This window comes from Mercenaria mercenaria, chromosome 13, assembly GCF_021730395.1.
Source record: "Mercenaria mercenaria strain notata chromosome 13, MADL_Memer_1, whole genome shotgun sequence".
NCBI classification, from domain to species: Eukaryota; Metazoa; Mollusca; class Bivalvia; order Venerida; family Veneridae; genus Mercenaria; species Mercenaria mercenaria.
Genome location: NC_069373.1, coordinates 22,730,162 through 22,750,350, shown reverse-complemented (window position 1 = coordinate 22,750,350; position 20,189 = coordinate 22,730,162). Strand labels below are relative to the sequence as shown.

The 20,189-nt window shown below is 36.3% G+C and overlaps 1 protein-coding gene across 2 annotated transcripts in view; it reads left to right on the top strand.

Annotated features, from left to right (window-relative positions):
• LOC123529371 (histone-lysine N-methyltransferase EZH2-like) overlaps positions 1 to 19,600 on the top strand; it is a 49,737-nt gene extending 30,137 nt beyond the window's left edge. For both annotated transcript variants that reach the window (XM_053521326.1, XM_053521325.1), the window contains exons 11-18: positions 2,064 to 2,212; positions 4,605 to 4,708; positions 6,126 to 6,298; positions 9,202 to 9,377; positions 10,206 to 10,301; positions 12,091 to 12,172; positions 14,682 to 14,847; positions 17,613 to 19,600. In XM_053521326.1, the coding sequence (XP_053377301.1) occupies positions 2,064 to 2,212; positions 4,605 to 4,708; positions 6,126 to 6,298; positions 9,202 to 9,377; positions 10,206 to 10,301; positions 12,091 to 12,172; positions 14,682 to 14,847; positions 17,613 to 17,673 (1,007 nt within the window). In that variant the 3' untranslated portion in view covers positions 17,674 to 19,600. The remainder of the gene's footprint in view (positions 1 to 2,063; positions 2,213 to 4,604; positions 4,709 to 6,125; positions 6,299 to 9,201; positions 9,378 to 10,205; positions 10,302 to 12,090; positions 12,173 to 14,681; positions 14,848 to 17,612) is intronic.
• Positions 19,601 to 20,189: the final 589 nt, after the last annotated feature.

Genomic DNA, 20,189 nt, shown 5'->3' with positions numbered 1-20,189 from the left:
AGCTTTTGTGATCGCGCGGTGTCCGTCGTCCGTCGTCCGTCCGTGCGTCCGTGCGTCCGTAAACTTTTGCTTGTGACCACTCTAGAGGTCACATTTTTCATGGGATCTTTATGAAAGTTGGTCAGAATGTTCATCTTGATGATATCTAGGTCAAGTTCGAAACTGGGTCACGTGCCATCAAAAACTAGGTCAGTAGGTCTAAAAATAGAAAAACCTTGTGACCTCTCTAGAGGCCATATATTTCACAAGATCTTTATGAAAATTGGTCAGAATGTTCACCTTGATGATATCTAGGTCAAGTTCGAAACTGGGTCACGTGGGGTCAAAAACTAGGTCAGTAGGTCTAAAAATAGAAAAACCTTGTGACCTCTCTAGAGGCCATATTTTTCATGAGATCTTCATGAATATTGGTCAGAATGTTTATCTTGATGATATCTAGGTCAAGTTCGAAACTGGGTCACGTAGGGTCAAAAACTAGGTCATTAGGTCTAAAAAAAAGAAAAACCTTGTGACCTCTCTAGAGGCCATATTTCTCAATGCATCTTCATGAAAATTGGTCAGAATGTTCATCTTGATGATATCTAGGTCAGGTTCGAAACTGGGTCACGTGGGGTTAAAAACTAGGTCAGTAGATCTAAAAATAGAAAAACCTTGTGACCTCTCTAGAGGCCATATTTTTCATGAGATCTTCATGAATATTGGTCAGAATGTTCACCTTGATGATATCTAGGTCAAGTTCGAAACTGGGTCATGTGGGGTCAAAAAACTAGGTCAGTAGATCTAAAAATAGAAAAAACCTTGTGACCTCTCTAGTGGCCATATTTCTCAATGGATCTTCATGAAAATTGGTCAGAATGTTCACCTTGATGATATCTAGGTCAAGTTCGAAACTGGTCATGTGCGGTCAAAAACTAGGTCAGTAGGTCTAAAAATAGAAAAACATTGTGACCTCTCTGGAGGCGATATTTTTCAATGGATCTTCATGAATATTGGTCAGAATGTTTACCTTGAAGATATCTAGGTCAAGTTCGAAACTGGGTCATGTGGGGTTAAAAACTAGGTCAGTAGATCTAAAATAGAAAAACCTTGTAACCTCTCTAGAGGCCATATTTTTCATGAGATCTTCATGAATATTGGTCAGAATGTTCATCTTGATGATATCTAAGTCAGGTTGGAAACTTGGTCACGTGGGGTCAAAACTAGGTCAATAGGTCTAAAAATAGAAAAACCTTGTGACCTCTCTAGAGGCCATATTTCTCAATGGATCTTCATGAAAATTGGTGAGAATGTTCAGCTTGATGATATCTAGGTCAGGTTCGTACTGGGTCATGTGCGGGTCAAAAACTAGGTCAGTAGGTCGAAAAATAGAAAAACCTTGTGACCTCTCTAGAGGCCATATTTTTCACGAGATCTTCATGAAAAATTGTTGAGAATGTTCACCTTGATGATATCTAGGTCAAGTTTAAAAGTGGGTCACGTGCCTTCAAAAACTAGGTCATTAGGTCAATTAATAGAAAAACCTTTTGACCTCTCTAGAGGCCATATTTTTCAATGGATCTTCATGAAAATTGGTCAGAATTTTTTATCTTGATGATATCTAGGTCACATGTGCTCAAAAACTAGGTCACTATGTCAAATAATAGAAATAACGATGTCATACTCAGTTGAACACTGGGTCATGTGGAGATAGGTGAGCGATTCAGGACCATCATGGTCCTCTTGTCTTGAGTAAGATGAGCGTTATTTTAGTTTATATACAGCAGGAACAGATAGTGCTAGCATGCTAGTCAGTTTTCCAAAAGCCTCCCAGAGGAATTTAATTGCAAATTTTAAATTCATGTTCATTTGTTATCTGAATATTGTTTGTATTGAGTTTCTTTATTTGAAAATTAGTTCATTTATTGCAAAAAAGAAATTTTACTTTACCAGATATTAGTTCAGTACTAGTGTTTTGCAAGAAGAGACTTCATTGCTTGGCTATAGTCTTGATTTGTTTATTAATTCTTTTTTATGAAAACATTTTATTACACCTATGAATTTGTACAGGAAAAATTGTTTTGTAGATTTGGATATAAAGTATCCGATGAAGTCAAAGAAGATAACGGAGGAGTGGACAGGAGCAGAAGAATCCTTATTTCGTGTTCTTGCTGAAATGTACCGAACAAATTACTGTGCTATTGCAAAATTACTGTGGAATAAAAACTGTAAGCAGGTAAAAGTGAGATTTTATTCTCTGTACATAATTTGCTCACAAAGAAATCACCTTTGATGAGTTTTGAGATAAGATCTTAGTTAAGATGAAATGCTTATCACTTCGATTTATCAGATCCACCAAAATTACAGAGCAAATGTTGACTGTTGGAAATAGCCACATTTGCTGCCAGGTGCTGTGTTAAAATCTTGGTATTGTAAGATTAGCAGTTGTGTGCTTCAGTTTTGCAAATATTATTATTTGTATGAAAATTCTGTTAGTAAGCAAGTGTAAGATGTGTTGGAGGCAGCAATTTTTTGCCTCCATGGCCGATTGGTTGAGGTTGCTGACTTCATGCTGGGGTCTACCCCACAAGCAAAAGCAGGAGAAATCACCATATGGCCTAAATTGTGTTTGTTTGACTCTAAAACAGATAAAGCAATTTTGTGCCAGACTGATATTGGCAGCAATTTAGTGTCAGACTGATACAAGCAACAATTTAGTGTCAGACTGATACAAGCAGCAGTTAAGTGTCAGACTGATACAAGCAGCAATTTAATGTAAGACTGATACAAGCAACAATTTACTGTCAGACTGATACAAGCAGCAATTAAATGTAAGACTGACAAAGGCAGCAATTACTGTCAGACTGATACAAGCAGCAATTAGTGTAAGACTGATACAAGCAGCAATTTATTGTCAGACTGATACAAGCAGCAATTAGTGTCAGACTGATATAGGCAGCAGTTTAGTGTCAGACTGATACAAGCAGCAGTTAGTGTCAGACTGATATAAGGAGCAGTTTAGTGTCAGACTGATACAAGCAGCAATTAGTGTAAGACTGGTTTAGGCAGCAGTTTAGTTTAAGACTGATATAGGCAGCAGTTTAGTGTAAGACTGATACAAGCAGCAATTTAGTGTCAGACTGATACAAACAGCAATTAGTGTAAGCAATTTAGTGTCAGACTGATACAAGCAGCAATTTAATGTAAGACTGACAAAGGCAGCAATTAGTGTCAGACTGATACAAGCAGCAATTTAGTGTCAGACTGATACAAGCAGCAGTTAGTGTCAGACTGATATAGGCAGCAGTTTAGTGTCAGACTGATACAAGCAGCAATTTAGTGTCAGACTGATACAAGCAGCAATTTAGTGTCAGACTGATACAAGCAGCAGTTAGTGTCAGACTGATATAGGCAGCAGTTTAATGTCAGACTGACACAAGCAGCAATTAGTGTCAGATTGATATAGGCAGCAATTTAGTGTCAGACTGATACAAACAGCAATTAGTGTAAGCAATTTAGTGTCAGACTGATACAAGCAGCAATTTAATGTAAGACTGACAAAGGCAGCAATTAGTGTCAGTCTGATACAAGCAGCAATTTAGTGTCAGACTGATACAAGCAGCAATTAGTGTCAGACTGATATAGGCAGCAGTTTAGTGTCAGACTGATTAAAGCAGCAATTTAGTGTCAGACTGATACAAGCAGTAATTAGTGCCAGACTAATACAAGCAGCAATTTAGTGTCAGACTGATACCAGCAGCTATTAATGTCAGACTAATACAAGCAGCAATTTAGTGTAAAACTGATATAGGCAGCAATTTAGTGTAAGACAGATACAAGCAGCAATGTTGTGCCAGGCTGATACAAGCAGCAATTAGTGTAAAACTGATATAGGCAGCAATTTAGTGTAAGACTGATATAAGCAGCAATGTTGTGCCAGGCTGATACAAGCAGCAATTAGTGTAATACTGATATAGGCAGCAGTTTAGAGTAAGACTGATATAGGCAACAGTTTAGTGTAAGACTGAAACAAGCAGCAGTTTAGTGTCAGACTGATACAAGCAGCAATTAGTGTCAGACTGATATAGGCAGCAGTTTAGTGTCAGACTGATACAAGCAGCAATTTAGTGCCAGACTGATATTGGCAGCAGTATAGTGTCAGACTGATACAAGCAGCAATTAGTGTCAGACTGATACAAGCAGCAATTAGTGTAAGACTGATATAGGCAGCAGTTTAGAGTAAGACTGATATATGCAACAGTTTAGTGTAAGACTGATACAAGCAGCAATTTAGTGTCGGACTGATACAAGCAGCAATGTAGTGTCAGACTGATACAAGCAACAATTTAGTGTCAGACTGATACAAGCAACAATTAGTGTAAGACTGATATAGGCAGCAGTTTTATGTAAGACTGATATAGGCAGCAGTTTTATGTAAGACTGATATAGGCAGCAGTTTTATGTAAGACTGATATAGGCAGCAATTTTATGTAAGACTGATATAGGCACCAGTTTTGTTTTAAGACTGATACCAGCAGCAAAATTTGTGTAAGACTGATACCAGGGGCACCAGCGGCTATTTTATGTAAGACTGAATCCTGCAGCAATTTCCTGTAAATGTTTTTTAGGTGTATGAGTTTGCCCTGAAGGAGATGACCCACTTACCTGATTTAGATGGCGACGATAATGAAAAAACACCTCCAAGAAAGATCAAGCCGAAAAAACGACCAATGTAAGTTAGTCAGTAGACATTCAACAACTTGTTTCATATATTTTAGGAGTTAATTGAAATGATATGACAGTTTCATTTAAACTTATTTTGTAATTACCTTGACTATTCGAAAAATAGTCCGAGCTATTATACTCACGTCAGCGTCGGCGTCACACCTTGGTTAAAGTTTTGCTTGCAAGTACATATAGCTATTATTGAAAGGCATATAGCTTTGAAACTTATTTTTTCTTTCACTAGGTCAATTACCAACTTCACTGGGTCAAGTCCCATAATTCTGACATGTATTTTATGCAAATTATGCCCCCTTTTGGACTTAGAAAATCCTGGTTAAAGTTTTGCATGCAAGTTACTATCTCCACTAATGCAGATATTGGATTGAAACTTCACATGTGTCTTTGGGGTTATAAAACTAGGTGATAGCGTCAAGTCCCATAACTCTGACATGCATTTTGGCCAAATTATGCCCCCTTTTGGACTTAGAACATCCTGGTTAAAGTTTTGCATGCAAGTTCCTATCTCCAAAACTAATGTAGATACTAGATTGAAACTCTATAGATATTTTGACATTTAGGGTAATATTCCTGCTTCTGGGACAACAATTCGAATAGTCAAGCATTGGCTGTCTTACAGACAGCTCTTGTTGATATGCTCGGTATAAAATTCTTTCGCTACATTTAACTCTTTTCTCACGATGATAATCAATATATTAAATAATGAAACAAATACTGTTCTCAATTGAACTTTTAGCTTCTTACAGGTAAACTGACTTGTATATCGGTTTAAATAAAAATGGATAAACAGACTTGTTAAACAACAAACAGTACAAATCAGCACTCCTTTGCCTTATTCATCTTTAAATTTTTATAAGAATAAAGACTTTTTTACACATGAATTGAAAATGTCTTCTTCGGTAACAACAACGTTCATCTGAAGTGATAAGAATCGAATATATGTGTAATTTCATGGGTGTTGAGGAAAAAAGTCATCTTTCAATAGAAAAGTAGATGCAGCATATTTTATTTGGTTGACCAGTGTGTACCATTCAAAAGATTTAACTGTTAACTGATTATTAAAATATTGACATCCCTTCTTAATAACTATTCAATATATTGATATTCAACTTGGCATATAGGAAGATGGTGATGAGGTTGTGTGCAGAGGGCATGAACCAGGTTGGTAGTTCAAAGGTCAATGTCACAAATGGAGCTTAGTGGTCAGATTTGTCCCTCATATTTCATGTCCGGAGTATAACTTAATGACCATTGAAGGTATTGACTGCAAACTTGGCATATAAGTAGGTGACAAGTGACTGATGAATACCAGTTTGTAACCTTTGAATTTTTATCAAGAGAGTAAAAAACTCTTACATATTTATAAGGGTAGCTAACCTGTTATCTGTTCTTGATATGTTTCACAGAAGTAAAGTTTGGGCCTTACATTCAAAGCGTGTCCAGATGAAGAAGGACAGCAACATTAAGACGGTTTCTAACTACGTACCATGTGACCATCCTGGCATGAGATGTGATGACACGTGTCAGTGTGTGATGGCGCAAAATTTTTGTGAGAAATTTTGTCAGTGTAGCGATGAATGTAAGTCAGTTAAACAGTAGAAAAAAGATTTTTTATTGGGAAATCAGTGTAGCTAATGAGAAGTCACATAAGGCTATGACTAGCCTTCAATGCTAGGTTTTTGTTTCCCAGCAATGAGTGGTGGGGGCATACAGATTTGGTCTTGTTTGTGCATCCATCCGTCCGTTTGAAAAAAGTTTGTGACGCGCCTAGCTCAAAAAGTATTTGATATAAATTGATTAAAACTTTCATGAATCTTTATCATGATATGAATTTGCGCACCTCCTATTTTTCATCTGGCTCCGCCCCCTATTTCCAGAGTTATGGCCCCTGAAATAGTCAAAAATGCACATTTTCACCTTGTGACATGCCTAGCTCAAAAAATGTTTGATATAGATTGATGAAAGCTTGCATGAGTCTTAATCATGATATGAACTTGAGCACCTGCTATTATTCGTCTGACTCCACCCCCTTTTTCTAGAGTTATGGCCCCTGAAATAGTCAAAAATGCACATTTTCACCTTGTGACGTGCCTAGCTCAAAAAATGTTTGATATAGATTGATGAAAGCTTGCATGAGTCTTAATCATGATTTGAACTTGAGCACCTGCTATTATTCGTCTGACTCCACCCCCTATTTCTAGAGTTATGGCCCCTGAAATAGTCAAAAAATGCACATTTTCATCTTGTGACGCGCCTAGCTCTAAAAGTATTTCATATAAATTGATGAAACCTTGTATGAGTCTTTATGGTGATATGGAGTTGCACACCTGCTATTTTTCGTCTGGCTCTGTCCCCTATTTCCAGAGTTACGGCCCCTAAAATAGTCAACAATGCACATTTTCACCTTGTGACGCGCCTAGTTCAAAAAGTATTTGATATAATATTGATGAAAATTTGCATGAGTCTTTATCATGATATAAACTTGCGCACCTCCTATTTTTCGTCTGCCTCCAGCCCCTATCTCTAAAGTTATGGCCCCTGAAATAGTCAAAAATGCACCTTTTCATCTAATGACGTGCCTAGCTCAAAAAGTATTTGATGTAAATTCATGAAACCGTGCGTGCGTCTTTATCGTGATGTGACCTTGCATACTTAGCATTCTTTTTGAAATTTTAGCGCTAATTACAGAGTTATGGCCCTTTGAATAGCCAAAATAGTGAATTTTTTGTTTGTGATGCTCATAGCTCAAAAAGTATATGGCCTAGAATAATGAATCCTTTATACAAAAGATTTGTTGAGGTTATACCCCCTTAAGACTGCAAACATTTGAATTATTGCCCCTTATTTGTGACAAATGTACCAGTGGCCCTGGGGGCACACCCTGTGTCCTAAGACACATTCTAGTTGTGGATACATTGGGAATACTGTGAAGTCATTAATATTCAATTTTCTTGGATTTCTTGGTGGAGTTAATCCAATGACTACTAAAATTCCCATTTCTTTTCTGTTCAAAAGTTAAAATCCTAGAATTCATATCACCATGAAATAATAGTATTGAGGGAAAAAAAACATGAAATTTTGTTCCCACAAAATTAAATGATATCGCAGTATATGTGAATCTTATTTTAAGACAGATACTTGATTTTCATTGAGTTAATATGTGCAATGGTATACAAATCCAAAGAAACCCTTTGCCCAATTACTTTCTGTAGCTCACATTCTAATTGCACCCTGTTAGAACCATCTCACATGTTGTTGTTGCTATGCTCTGGGCAACATAAAACAAAGTAGTGCTGTTGTTTAAGGTTAGAATCATTTTTAGCTCATCTGATTTTTTGAAAAAAAATGATGAGTTATTGTCATCACTTGAGCGGTTGTCGGCGTCGGCGTCGGCGTCGGCGTCTGCGTCGGCGTTGCCTGGTTAAGTTTTATGTTTAGGTCAGCTTTTCTCCTAAACTATCAAAGCTATTGCTTTGAAACTTGGAATACTTGTTCACCATCATAAGCTGACCGTGTATAGCAAGAAACATAACTCCATCTTGCTTTTTGCAAGATTTATGGCCCCTTTTGTACTTAGAAAATATCAGATTTCTTGGTTAAGTTTTATGTTTAGGTCAACTTTTCTCCTAAACTATCAAAGCTATTGCTTTGAAACTTGGAATACTTGTTCACCATCATAAGCAGACCCTGTACATCAAGAAACATAACTCCATCTTGCTTTTTGCAAGATTTATTGCCCCTTTTGGACTTAGAAAATCAGTTTTCTTGGTTAAGTTTTATGTTTAGGTCAGCTTTTATCCTAAACTATCAAAGCTTTTGCTTTAAAACTTGCAACACTTGTTCACCATCATAAGTTGACCCTGTATAGCAAGAAACATAACTCCGTCCTGCTTTTTGCAAGATTTATGGCCCCTTTTGGACTTAGAAAATATTAGATTTCTTGGTTAAGTTTTATGTTTAGGTCAACTTTTTCTCTTAAACTATCAAAGCTATTGCTTTGAAACTTGCAACACTTGTTCACCATCATAAGCTGACCCTGTACATCAAGCAACATAACTCCATCCTGCTTTTTGCAATAATTATTGCCCCTTTTGGACTTAGAAAATCATTTTCTTGGTTGAGTATTATGTTTAAGTCAACTTTTCTCATAAACTATCAAAGCTATTGCTTTAAAACTTGCAACAGTTTTTCACCATCATAAGTGGACACTGTACATCAAGAAACATAACTCTATCCTGCTTTTTGCAAGAATGATGGCCCTTTTTAGACTTAGAAAATCATGGGTAGGACAATATTTCTATTACACAAAAAAAATCAGATGAGCGTCAGCACCCGCAAGGCGGTGCTCTTGTTCAAGTTTTCTTTGCTAGACTTTGGTAATACAAAATAGTGCTGTTGTCTCTGGTTAGAATCATTCTTGGGGTAGTATTTGCTGGCCTAATGGTTATACCAAACCCAAACAGAATAAGGCTTTTATTTCAGGTCAGAACCGTTTCCCAGGATGTCGTTGCAAGGCTCAGTGTAATACCAAGCAGTGTCCATGTTTCCTGGCTGTGAGAGAGTGTGATCCTGATCTGTGTCAAGCATGTGGAGCTGACCAGTTTGATACTGACAAAATATCGTGTAAAAATGTTAATGTACAAAGGAATCTCAAAAAGGTGTTTGCAAAGTTTTTACTTCTCTTTGGAAATAAAACAAGTTCACTATTAAGGGATATAAGGGCCTGCAGCTTAGCTCAACAGAGAGAGTGTTGATCTACAGATCGCAGGGTCGGCAGTTCAATCCTAGGGTGAGGCATTTGTTCTCAGATATGATTTGATAAAGGACATTGTGTCTAAAGTCGTTCTTCACCTCAGATTCATGTGGGGAAATTAGCAATTACTTCCGGAGAACAGGTTTGTACTGATATAGAATCCAAGAACACTAGTTAGGTAAACTGCTCTCCGTTACATAACTGAAATACTGTTGAAAAGTTGAAAAACAGCGTTTAACCCAAAACAAACAAAAACTGACATTCAGGTGACAGTTGGTATAATCAAACTATGCACTGTAAAATAGTAAGACTTAGTTTGTAAAAGCTTTCATGTTGATGTTCGGGAATTGCTTGTGTTGAGGAATATGATATTTAGACTTTGATGGAAATATACGTTATTATTTTAAGTTAACAGTGTTCTTAATAAAGCAATACAAATCTCAAGATGTGTTCACAAATTGTCAGTTGCATTAATTGAAGTTCTGAATCTTACATTATTCTGCGGTTGATTATATGTATATCACTGTTATGGTATTGCTTAATCAAGCTTTGCAAAACATAGAGTGTTTTTACAAGGAATACATACCATTACCAGCTTATTATGAAGTTACTAAATACCTACTGATTCATAAGTTTATAGTCTTAAAACTTGTAAAAAGATAAGAAAAACTCATATTTGAAGAGTTTTGAACAAGTTCTGGTAACTTTGGATATTACTGTTACTTTATTTCAGCATTTGTTACTGGCACCTTCAGATGTAGCAGGCTGGGGAATTTTCTTGAAGGAGTCGAGTGACAAAAATGAGTTCATCTCGGAGTACTGTGGCGAGGTATGTAAACTGTAAGGTGTATAACACAACTGTTATGGGTGCTATATATGTGTTATATATCACATACAACTTGCCAACATTATGCCTGCCCTTGTGTTTCATAATGTATGTGTGGTTTCGGAATCCATACACTTTAAACCTGCTGTTGTGTTTCATAAAGGTCACATTATGCTACTTTAGTTCCTTCTTTATTTCATATAAACAATGAAATCTTGAGACCTCATTTTAAGTACTTTAGAGCATTTCAATGTTATGAAAACCAAATATAGCCAGTTAGTATAACATGTCCTCTGACCAAAAAAAAGAAAGAAAATGAGACGTTACATATGCGAAAAATAATCTGTTTTGAAAAACAACACCCTCTAAAAATGGCTCTTTAGCAATTACACGTATGTAGACATTTTCTCATTGAATAAAGCTAAAACCTGGAAATTGACAATGAAAATGATCTGGATCTTTTCTCAATACAATAAGCAATAAAACTAAGCCAAAAATAAAACTACCACATCTTAAATGCCTATTATACCATATTTCATCAGCAACATGAAACTACATTTTGGACTACTTCATATATAACACTGAGTAGTCACTTCTTGTTAGGTGTAAACAGTCTTATAAAGTATTTGTGATTTGGCATCCATACACTTTAAGCCTGCCGATGTGTTTTATAAAGCGTGTGATTGGGTATTCAAACAAGTTAAACCTGCCGATGTGTTTCATAAAGTATTTGTGATTTGGCATTCATACACGTTAAACCTGCTGATGTGTTTTATAAAGCGTGTGCTTGGGTATTCATACACATTAAACTTGCTGATGTGTTTCATAAAGTATTTGTGATTTGGCATTCATACACGTTAAACCTGCCGATGTGTTTTATAAAGCGTGTGATTGGGTATTCATACACAGTAAACTAGCCAATGTGTTTCATAAAGTGTTTGTGGTTTTCTGCCGATGTGTTTCACAAGCATTATGGTTGTTATATATAAATCACCCCTTCCGTAAATCTGGGCAGATTCTTTTCAATTCCAGTACCGTTAGTCTGCCCACTTTTACGGGTGTATCTGCCCACTTCTACAGTCCTTTACGGATTGAATCTATAGATGAAACGTATATCTGCCCACTTCTACAGTATAGTAAAGTATATATTATATATAACCTAGAACTTTCCCTTGTGTGCCCTTCTGTTTCATAAAGTATGTTTGGTTTGACATCCATGCACTTTAAACCTGCCCGTCTGGCTCATAAAGTATGTGTTGTTTGGCATTCATACACTTTAAACCTCTCCATGTGTTTCATAAAGAATGTTTGGTTTGACATCGATACACTTTTAACCTGCCAGTATATTTCATACTGCAATGGAATGTGTATCACATGAGTGAGTGCTCAATTACCGATACATGTATATATTTACAACTTGTCTGCTGGTTTAACTACTTATTCTTGTTTTGTAAGAGGTTTTTAGTGAGCAGCAAAGCTATTCTAGTAGGAACTTTAAATGTTTCAGGATTCATCATATTTTTTGTGAAACTGAATACTTTCTCCATATTGTTAACAAGTAGATGAGGAAATGTTAGCTGTAAAATCTTTAATTTTGGTGTGGGACTAATTTTTGTGGATTTTGTGATTGTGTCAATCCACAAATTTAAATCCCAGAAAACTTGACATCCACAAATTTATGCCTTCCACATAATTGCCGTATTTACCAAAACCGCAAAATTTAATGACCATAAAATTAAATGATTTCACAGTATTGTAAAGATGTTATATAAAGCTATTTTCACTATTACAGATAATCTCCCAGGATGAGGCAGATAGACGAGGGAAAGTCTATGATAAATACATGTGTAGTTTCCTTTTCAATCTGAATAATGGTAAGACATTTTTGCTTCTGTCTCAGTTTTCCAATATTTCACCCTGCTGTACGGGTCTGGCCAGAAATATTTCATGTGAGGAAGGCCATCCTGCTCTGCTTGATTAAGGAACTTCAATAATAGTTGACAAGATTGTTCCAGTTATACCAGAGTAATTGCACTTGACTTAGTCAAAATTGTCATTATTTCATAATATTTACATTCACTACATAATTTGCTTGCAAAGAAAAAACGTTTTTTATACGCCTGTCTCTGAATGAGCTGGGCGTATTATGTGAACACCCGTGGCGGGCGGGTGGACGGGTAGTCGGCGTCCAAAAGCATGTCCGCTCTCTATGTCGGACAGTTTTCATCCAGTCTTCACCAAATTTGCTGACAATGTGTGTGGGCATAATATCTCGGCCAAGTTCGATAACCAGCCAAATTGCCCCATGCACTCTTGGATTATGGCCCTTGAATTACTCGAAAAACTGCGAATTTAGCCTTGTCCTCTAAGTCAAACAGTTTTCATCCGATCTTCACTAAACTTGCTGATAATGTTTGTGGGCATAATATCTTGGCCAGGTTTGATAACCAGCCAAATTGCCCTAGTCACTCTTGGATTACGGCCCTTGAATTACTTGAAATCTGTGAAATTAGCCTTGTCCATTCAAACAGTTTTGATCTGATTGTCAATTTCATCCCGCATGGAACCTCACAAATACCTTGATTCCTTCTTCCTCTTTTTTGGGTTAACAAGGCATGCAACATCAACATTATTACATTTATGATACATAACTGAATAATAGACGGGCGTATTTTGTGACAGTCTGGCACTCTTGTTTTTTTCGTATAAACAACATTGGCAGAACGATATCAAGGATGTCCCTCTCCGTGAGATTGCACGCATAGTCTGGCATCATTTATAAAAGACCTTGAACAAAATGGTGTCTTTAAAAAAATTCTTACAAAATTTAATGCCAAAACTTTAAAAAGAACAGTAAATTATAGCTAAAACTAATTTTTCTGACGAAATTTTAAAAAAACGACAAGACTGTATGATTTTTCACTGGATTAAACAATATTTTAAATAAACATTAGGAAGGGGAATTGCAATTGAATACTGTTCTATTTAGATGTTGAAAAGATCAATATCTTGGCATTTATTTTGATTCCTGGTACACATGGAAAGCAAACTACTTATTATTGAAGCAAGCTACTACAAAAATATGAATAAAAAGAAGTATGCAATTTTTTATGCCTTTATACAGGTTTAAGCCACATTAGGACTTGTTGCAAATTCATGAATTGCTAGTGCTAGGACACAGATGCCCAAACTATGTGAAGTTTGGATGCAGATGCTCCCATTATTTGAAGTTAGGACACTGATGCTCCCATTATTTGAAGTTCGGACACAGATGCTCCCACTGTTTAATGTTAGGATGCTGATGCTCCCATTATTTGAAGTTCGGACACAGATGCTCCCACTGTTTAATGTTAGGACACTGCTGCTCCCATTATTTGAAGTTCGGACACAGATGCTCCCACTGTTTAATGTTAGGACACAGATGCTCCCATTATGTGAAGTTAGGACACATATGCTCCCACTGTTTAATGTTAGAATACCGATGCTCCCATTATGTGAAGTTAGGACACATATGCTCCATGTATCTTAAAATGTACATGACCTAGAGACATAAAACATGTACTTAGTGAAAGCATCTGAGTCCTAATATCACAAAGTGGGAGCATTAGTGTTCTAACATAAGTGGAGTATCTTTGTCCTAAAATATTTTAGTGGTAGCATCTGTGTCCTGCATATCTGTCTTCACATAGTGGGAGCATCAGCTTCCTTATGTCACACATAGCCTGGGCATCAGCGTCCTAATGTCACACATTGCCTGGGCATCAGCGTCCTAATGTCACACATAGCCTGGGCATCAGCGTCCTAATGTTTCACACATAGTCTGGGCATCAGTGTTCTAATATCTCATAATGAGAGCATATGTGTCCTGGTTTATAGTTTCATTATAAAATCTAAGCCAAGTTTGTAACTTGTCACTGACATTATTTGCCTGTATTTATTTAGTAGAAACTTTTAAAATATTCCTGTCAGAAAACACTTGTACTATTTCAAAATAATTTCACAGACATTTTCTTTGTATTTCCATCTTCTGAAATTATTCAAGCAAGCAGTGTTACTCTGATGAGCGATCTAAGGCCATCATGGCCCTCTTAGTTCTTCATTGCATGAAAATAGAATTTCCTGAGTCTGTCATATATTTAAAATTGGGTCATCTGGAGTCAAAAATTAGGTCACTATGCCATACCATATAAAACTTAACATCAAACTTTGACTGAAACATACTTGAATGGAGTCCTCTCAGATTTTTTTTAAAACGGTTCTTCATTAGACTTATTCTGTATCATTCAAGGTCAGGGACATATGAGCAACCCAGGACATTGATGATCTTATTTATTCTCTATTGCAGTCACCTATCACAAAACTATTACTTGTTTTTCATGGCAGATTTTGTGGTAGATGCAACACGAAAAGGAAACAAGATCAGGTTTGCCAACCACTCCGTCAATCCAAACTGTTATGCAAAGGTAATGATGGTCAATGGTGATCATAGGATTGGAATCTTTGCGAAGCGATCAATCCAGTCTGGAGAGGAACTCTTCTTTGATTACAGGTTACAGTTCATTCTATTGTTATCTGTATTGGCTTGGATTTCATGCTGTGAAGAGATAAGGCGTAAACTTTTAATTACTAATAATGGCAAAGTTCTTCATCTCAAATTCTAACTTGGCTCAATTATATACATGTATATATTCTGTGATCAACAACAGTTGATGTGTGAATGAGTAAGAGAGCAAATTATGACGTCAAGTTGCTGTATAACATCGGGTTTATTGCTACTCAGATAAATGAAGTCTAGCATAATTTTATACGCCCGCTCTCTAAGTCAAACAGTTTTCATCCGATATTCACCAAACTTGCTGACAATGTTTATGGGCATAATATCTCAGCCAGGTTTGATAACCAGCCAAATCGCCCAAGGCACTCTTTGATTATGGCCCTTGAATTAAATTATGATACGCAACTGAATATTTAGAGGGGCGTATTTTGTGACAGTCGGGCACTTTTGTTATAATACTTAAACGAGCATGTAAGAATGAAAACAAGGCCTTCTGATGGTTTATCATCTAATTTACTGCAGTAGGCCTACATCTTTCAGATGCTTTCAGATGCCTGGGTATCTATTCACTTGTGCTAACTACATCATGGTTTAGTTCATGAGCATCTGAACTTTGAACTGTGATAAATCAGACAACAAACCACTCTAAGACCGTGATTATTTGATAAATAATGGGTAATTTTATTATAGACAGAAGTCTTGACATGGATTGCCAGTATGCTTTCAAGTATTTGGTTTTATTGTGCATATTTTAAGCATGGTGATACCATCAAAATAGTGCCAACATCTTTAGCATGTTTGAGATTTCATTAAGTGATGTATACACTGGGCTAAATGTCCATATTAACCATATCTGTTTTGTATTTATTATGCTGATTAGAAAAATACAAAATGCTAGTTAGAAACAAAAATGCACATCATCACAGTAATTCATTCCATTACACTATACGAACAGTATTCATATACATCCACCCTTACATTAGATGTAGAAATAGAGTGTGAATGGGCCATAGTCTTGAGCAATGGGCTGTTACAACAAAAATAGGTAATGAGCAATAGACTATAAAAACATTTAAGTTTCAAAAATGAAGAAAAATTACTCACGTTATTATCAATAGTAACAGTAGTAATGCATTGGCAGTAACATAATATTACTGTCTTTTAATGTCTTTTTAAAAATATGTTCTAAATAACTCTGTTACTGTAGCAACATTTAATTATACCCCCACAAAATGAAGTTTGGGGGAGTATGTAGGAGTGAGCTTGTCGGTTGGTCTGACAGTCCATTGGTTTTCATGGTTTCCGGACAATAACTCATGAAAAGCTTGACAGATTTAAATAATGTTTGGTACACAGGTTTAACATCAGAAAATACAGGATAAATTCAACTTTGAGGTCAAAGGTCAAGGTCACAGTGACCCTGAACAGTTAAATGGTACCCGGATGATAACTTGAGAACGCTTGGGCCTAGGATCATAAATTTTGGTACACAAATGTAACATCATGAAATACAGGTCAATTTCGACGTTGAGGTCAGTAGGTCAAAGGTCAAGGTCACAGTGACCTGGAACAGTTAAACAGTTTCCGGTAGATGACTTGAGAACGCTTGGGCCTATGATCATAAATTTTTGTACACAGGTGTGACATGATAAAATACAGGTCAAGGTTGACTTTGAGGTTAGTAGGCCAAAGGTCAAGGTCACAATGACACGAAACAGTGAAACGGTTTGCACATGATAACTTGAGAATGCTTGGGCCTAGGATCATGAAAATTTATAGGGAGGTTTGTGATGACCAGCAGATGACCCCTAATGATTTTGAGGTCACAGGTCAAGGTCACAGTGACCCAGAACAATTAAATAGTTTTCAGACAATAACTTCAAAACATTTAGGCCTAGGATCACGAAACTTAATAGGGAGGTTGGTCATGAGCAGCAGATGAATCCTATTGATTTCGATTTCAAAAGGTCAAAGGTCAGAGTGACCCGGAGCATTTAAACCGTTTCCGCACAATAACTTGAAAACGCTTGGGCCGAGGATCGTGAAACTTCATAGGGAGGTTGATCATGACCAGCAGATGACCCCTATTGATTTTTAGGTCAGTAGGTTAAAGGTCAAGCAAGTTCAGCTGTGACATTGGCTTAGTTCTGTGGCAAGGCCATATTGTTGGGGTATAATTCGTCACTCCTGTGACAACTCTAGTTTGAGAAAGGCCTTGATATGTTTTGAATGAAATAGTTCTAAGTAATAAGCTGTACATTTCAGCTAAATTAAAATCTGCGTTAAGTAGTGAAAGCTCTAGATTCACCCGAAACCCTGTTAAAGTGTATGACATTGAAAATGACATAACAAGCATTGAGCTGAATTGTAGCGAAAATGTATGACCTTGTTTGTTAATGGCATAACAATATTGAGCGAAATCATATTGAAAGTGTATGACATCGTTTGTAAATGTCATAACAGATTTTTAGCAAAATATAAGTGAAATGTCAAAAATATAATTTTGAAACTTAATTTTGTCAAAATCACAACTTCATTTGGTTTAAAAAATTGTGATAAAGGCCCTTCTCTCAGCCTCTGGCCCAAATACATAAGGTGCCAGATTGTGGCTTACCTCTGCTTCTCTAATATAACTACCTCACATAGCATCTTCTTGAATAGCCTGACATATCGAATCTGACTAAATATAGGCTTTGTAGACCTTTTCATTGTGAACAGCAGTCAGCACTATATCAAATGATGTAACTATATATTTTCAGATATGGACCAACAGAACAACTACGATTTGTGGGTATAGAGAGAGATGTTGAAATGATATAACATTTGGAGATGAGTGCCTGATAACTCATGTGAAATAATTAGATCAAGTGGGAACTTTTTAGCTTGGCTTTTTGAAGTATATAAAGAGGTTTCCAGCTTTTGCTAATGTCAACATCCAGATATTTAGTTTTGATATACATTTTGTCCCTGTATTTTTGTTATTACTGAATGTGTTTGCTTTAAACTTAGGTTTTTCTGCATCATCAAACACATCATAAGGCAAGATCCACAACTAGCATCAGTATTGCATGAAATATTTCTTGCATAATTGGGCTTTCTGGTGGTTTCACACGTGCTGGAAACTCCCAACTTACACCCCGGGATGTAAGATGATTCTCATGCTGTAAAGACGTATAACAAACTACATCTATATAGTGGTTTTGTGCAGTAATTAATTTTATGTAAAACCAAATAAAACTCGAATACCTTGATTGTTCATCTCTGTTGATTATAATTTATTTCTCAATTTAAAAAGAATTATTTTACATAAAAAGCATAATTTCAGTGCAGATGATAAAATAAAACTCTTGACTAGTAAGTTGCCATGTACTTCATGTTTACAGATGTAAGGTTACTTGCGCTTTGTTAATATGCTACTGTAAGAAAAAAGTGCTGGAAGAAAGTCTTGTTTGAATCAATTTTTACTATCTTTGTTTTTTTTTAATATGTCATGCATACTTGTGGAAAACTGGTTAGTACTGGTACAGAATCCAGGGAAATGGTTAAATTCACTGCCTGCCATTACTTAACTGAAATACTGTTGAAAAACAACACTAAACCGAAGAAAACAAAATTGAATATGGGATGCAAGGAAACGATTCTGTCTCTGGTTGTAGGTGCAGATGGGAGTATAAGTCTCTTGGGTAACTTTACACTGTAACTTTGCTTACATGGTAACTCTGCAGAGCCTCGTTACAGCCTAAACACTTACTCTCAAGCTGGATATTCCCATCTTCACCTACAGCCAGTGAAAGAATCTTAAATTCCTGTATGTACTTACAATTATAAGTTAAAGAGTTGGTGTAAGTCTTGTATTTACAATATTGGAAGCTTCAAATTCAGAGCAGTTGTTTCCCATCAGTCTCACCATGTGTTAAAAAGTACTTTAACTACTGCATCAGTATTGTATGAATTATTCCCCCTCATTTCTTGGAATTCCAGGTAAAATTGTTTGTGAGCTGAAGTTACTCTGGATTCTCTTGAAAGTATTGTCTTCTAACATTTCCTCATCATTAAGGACATCACCTTTGACAAGATCTATAACTCTGTTGCCAGTACTTTATGAATTATCCCCTTTTTACTTTGAATTTAATGTGGTTCTGGGACGATCTATGTATGAAAAGAATTGGAACCACTGTCTTACCTTTGCATGATCGTAAGAGGCGACTAGTAGGGTCTTAACACTTGGTTTTTGCTGTAACTTTGTGATTCCAGCAGGTATACAAATTTTGATTCCATACCTCATGTTTTTATTTCGCTGTAAATGAGATGTGAAACCAAAATTTGTAGTCCTGTTTGGCGCCATATAACCTATACTGTGTTGGTGCGCTGTAAAACCCAAACCAATTTTGAACACTATCTTTGAAAATGCTCATAATAGAAGGACCATATTAACTGTTCAAACACTTGTTGTTTATGCCTTTATGATGCTTTCAGATTATAGATACAAAACTGCTTCTATTACAAAAAACTGTTCAGTGACCTTCATTTTTTCCTGCTCGGATATACTCAATCTCACTATCCAGCATCAAATCAGTCAAGCAGGCCCTCTGACAGCTCTAGTTCAACAGTTTTAAACAGTTGCAAATATTGTGAGATGAGATTAAAAAAAGTTCAGCATTTTCCTTTGTTTCAGATCAACTAGTTAAACAATCAAGATTTATAGCTACATTTGAAATGGATAGAAATAAATGTCAGTGAAAACCTGTTTTGCTTTGATTTTTTTTCATTACCTCATGAGTGCTCAGGTGAGGTATTGTGATCTTCCTACAGATCAATATAATTAAATCTTCACTAATCCAGCCTGTTATATATTATAACACCAGTTCCTAAATGTGATATTTTGTAACAAGAAAGTCTTCACAATAACTTCACTTCAAATTATTAAGTTATGCCCTAGAAAATGATTGTGGAGGAGGTTTTAGGCACTTGGATTTACCCTTGTCTGTGTGTCGCTCATATCTCCATGTCATCAGATGTCGTATATTATGGTTTTTCAGCATGTGAAGTTGTGCATTTGGATTTCACTGCCAAAGACCAGAGTTACTGCCCTTGCTTAAGTCAGAAATATGCATGAATAACCTCAAAGTTTGTGTGACAAGTATCTCAGATAGTACGTTACCTGGAGTCCTGGAGCATTATATATGAATGTTGTTCAGTATGTGAAGTTATACACCTGGGGGTTTTATTTGGTGTTTACCCCTTCGCCCTCCTGCACCTTCCAACTCCTCCCCAAAATTTTACTGTTTCAGTTTCTTTACCCCCAACCCTGTTAAAAGGTAAAATGGAAGCTTCAT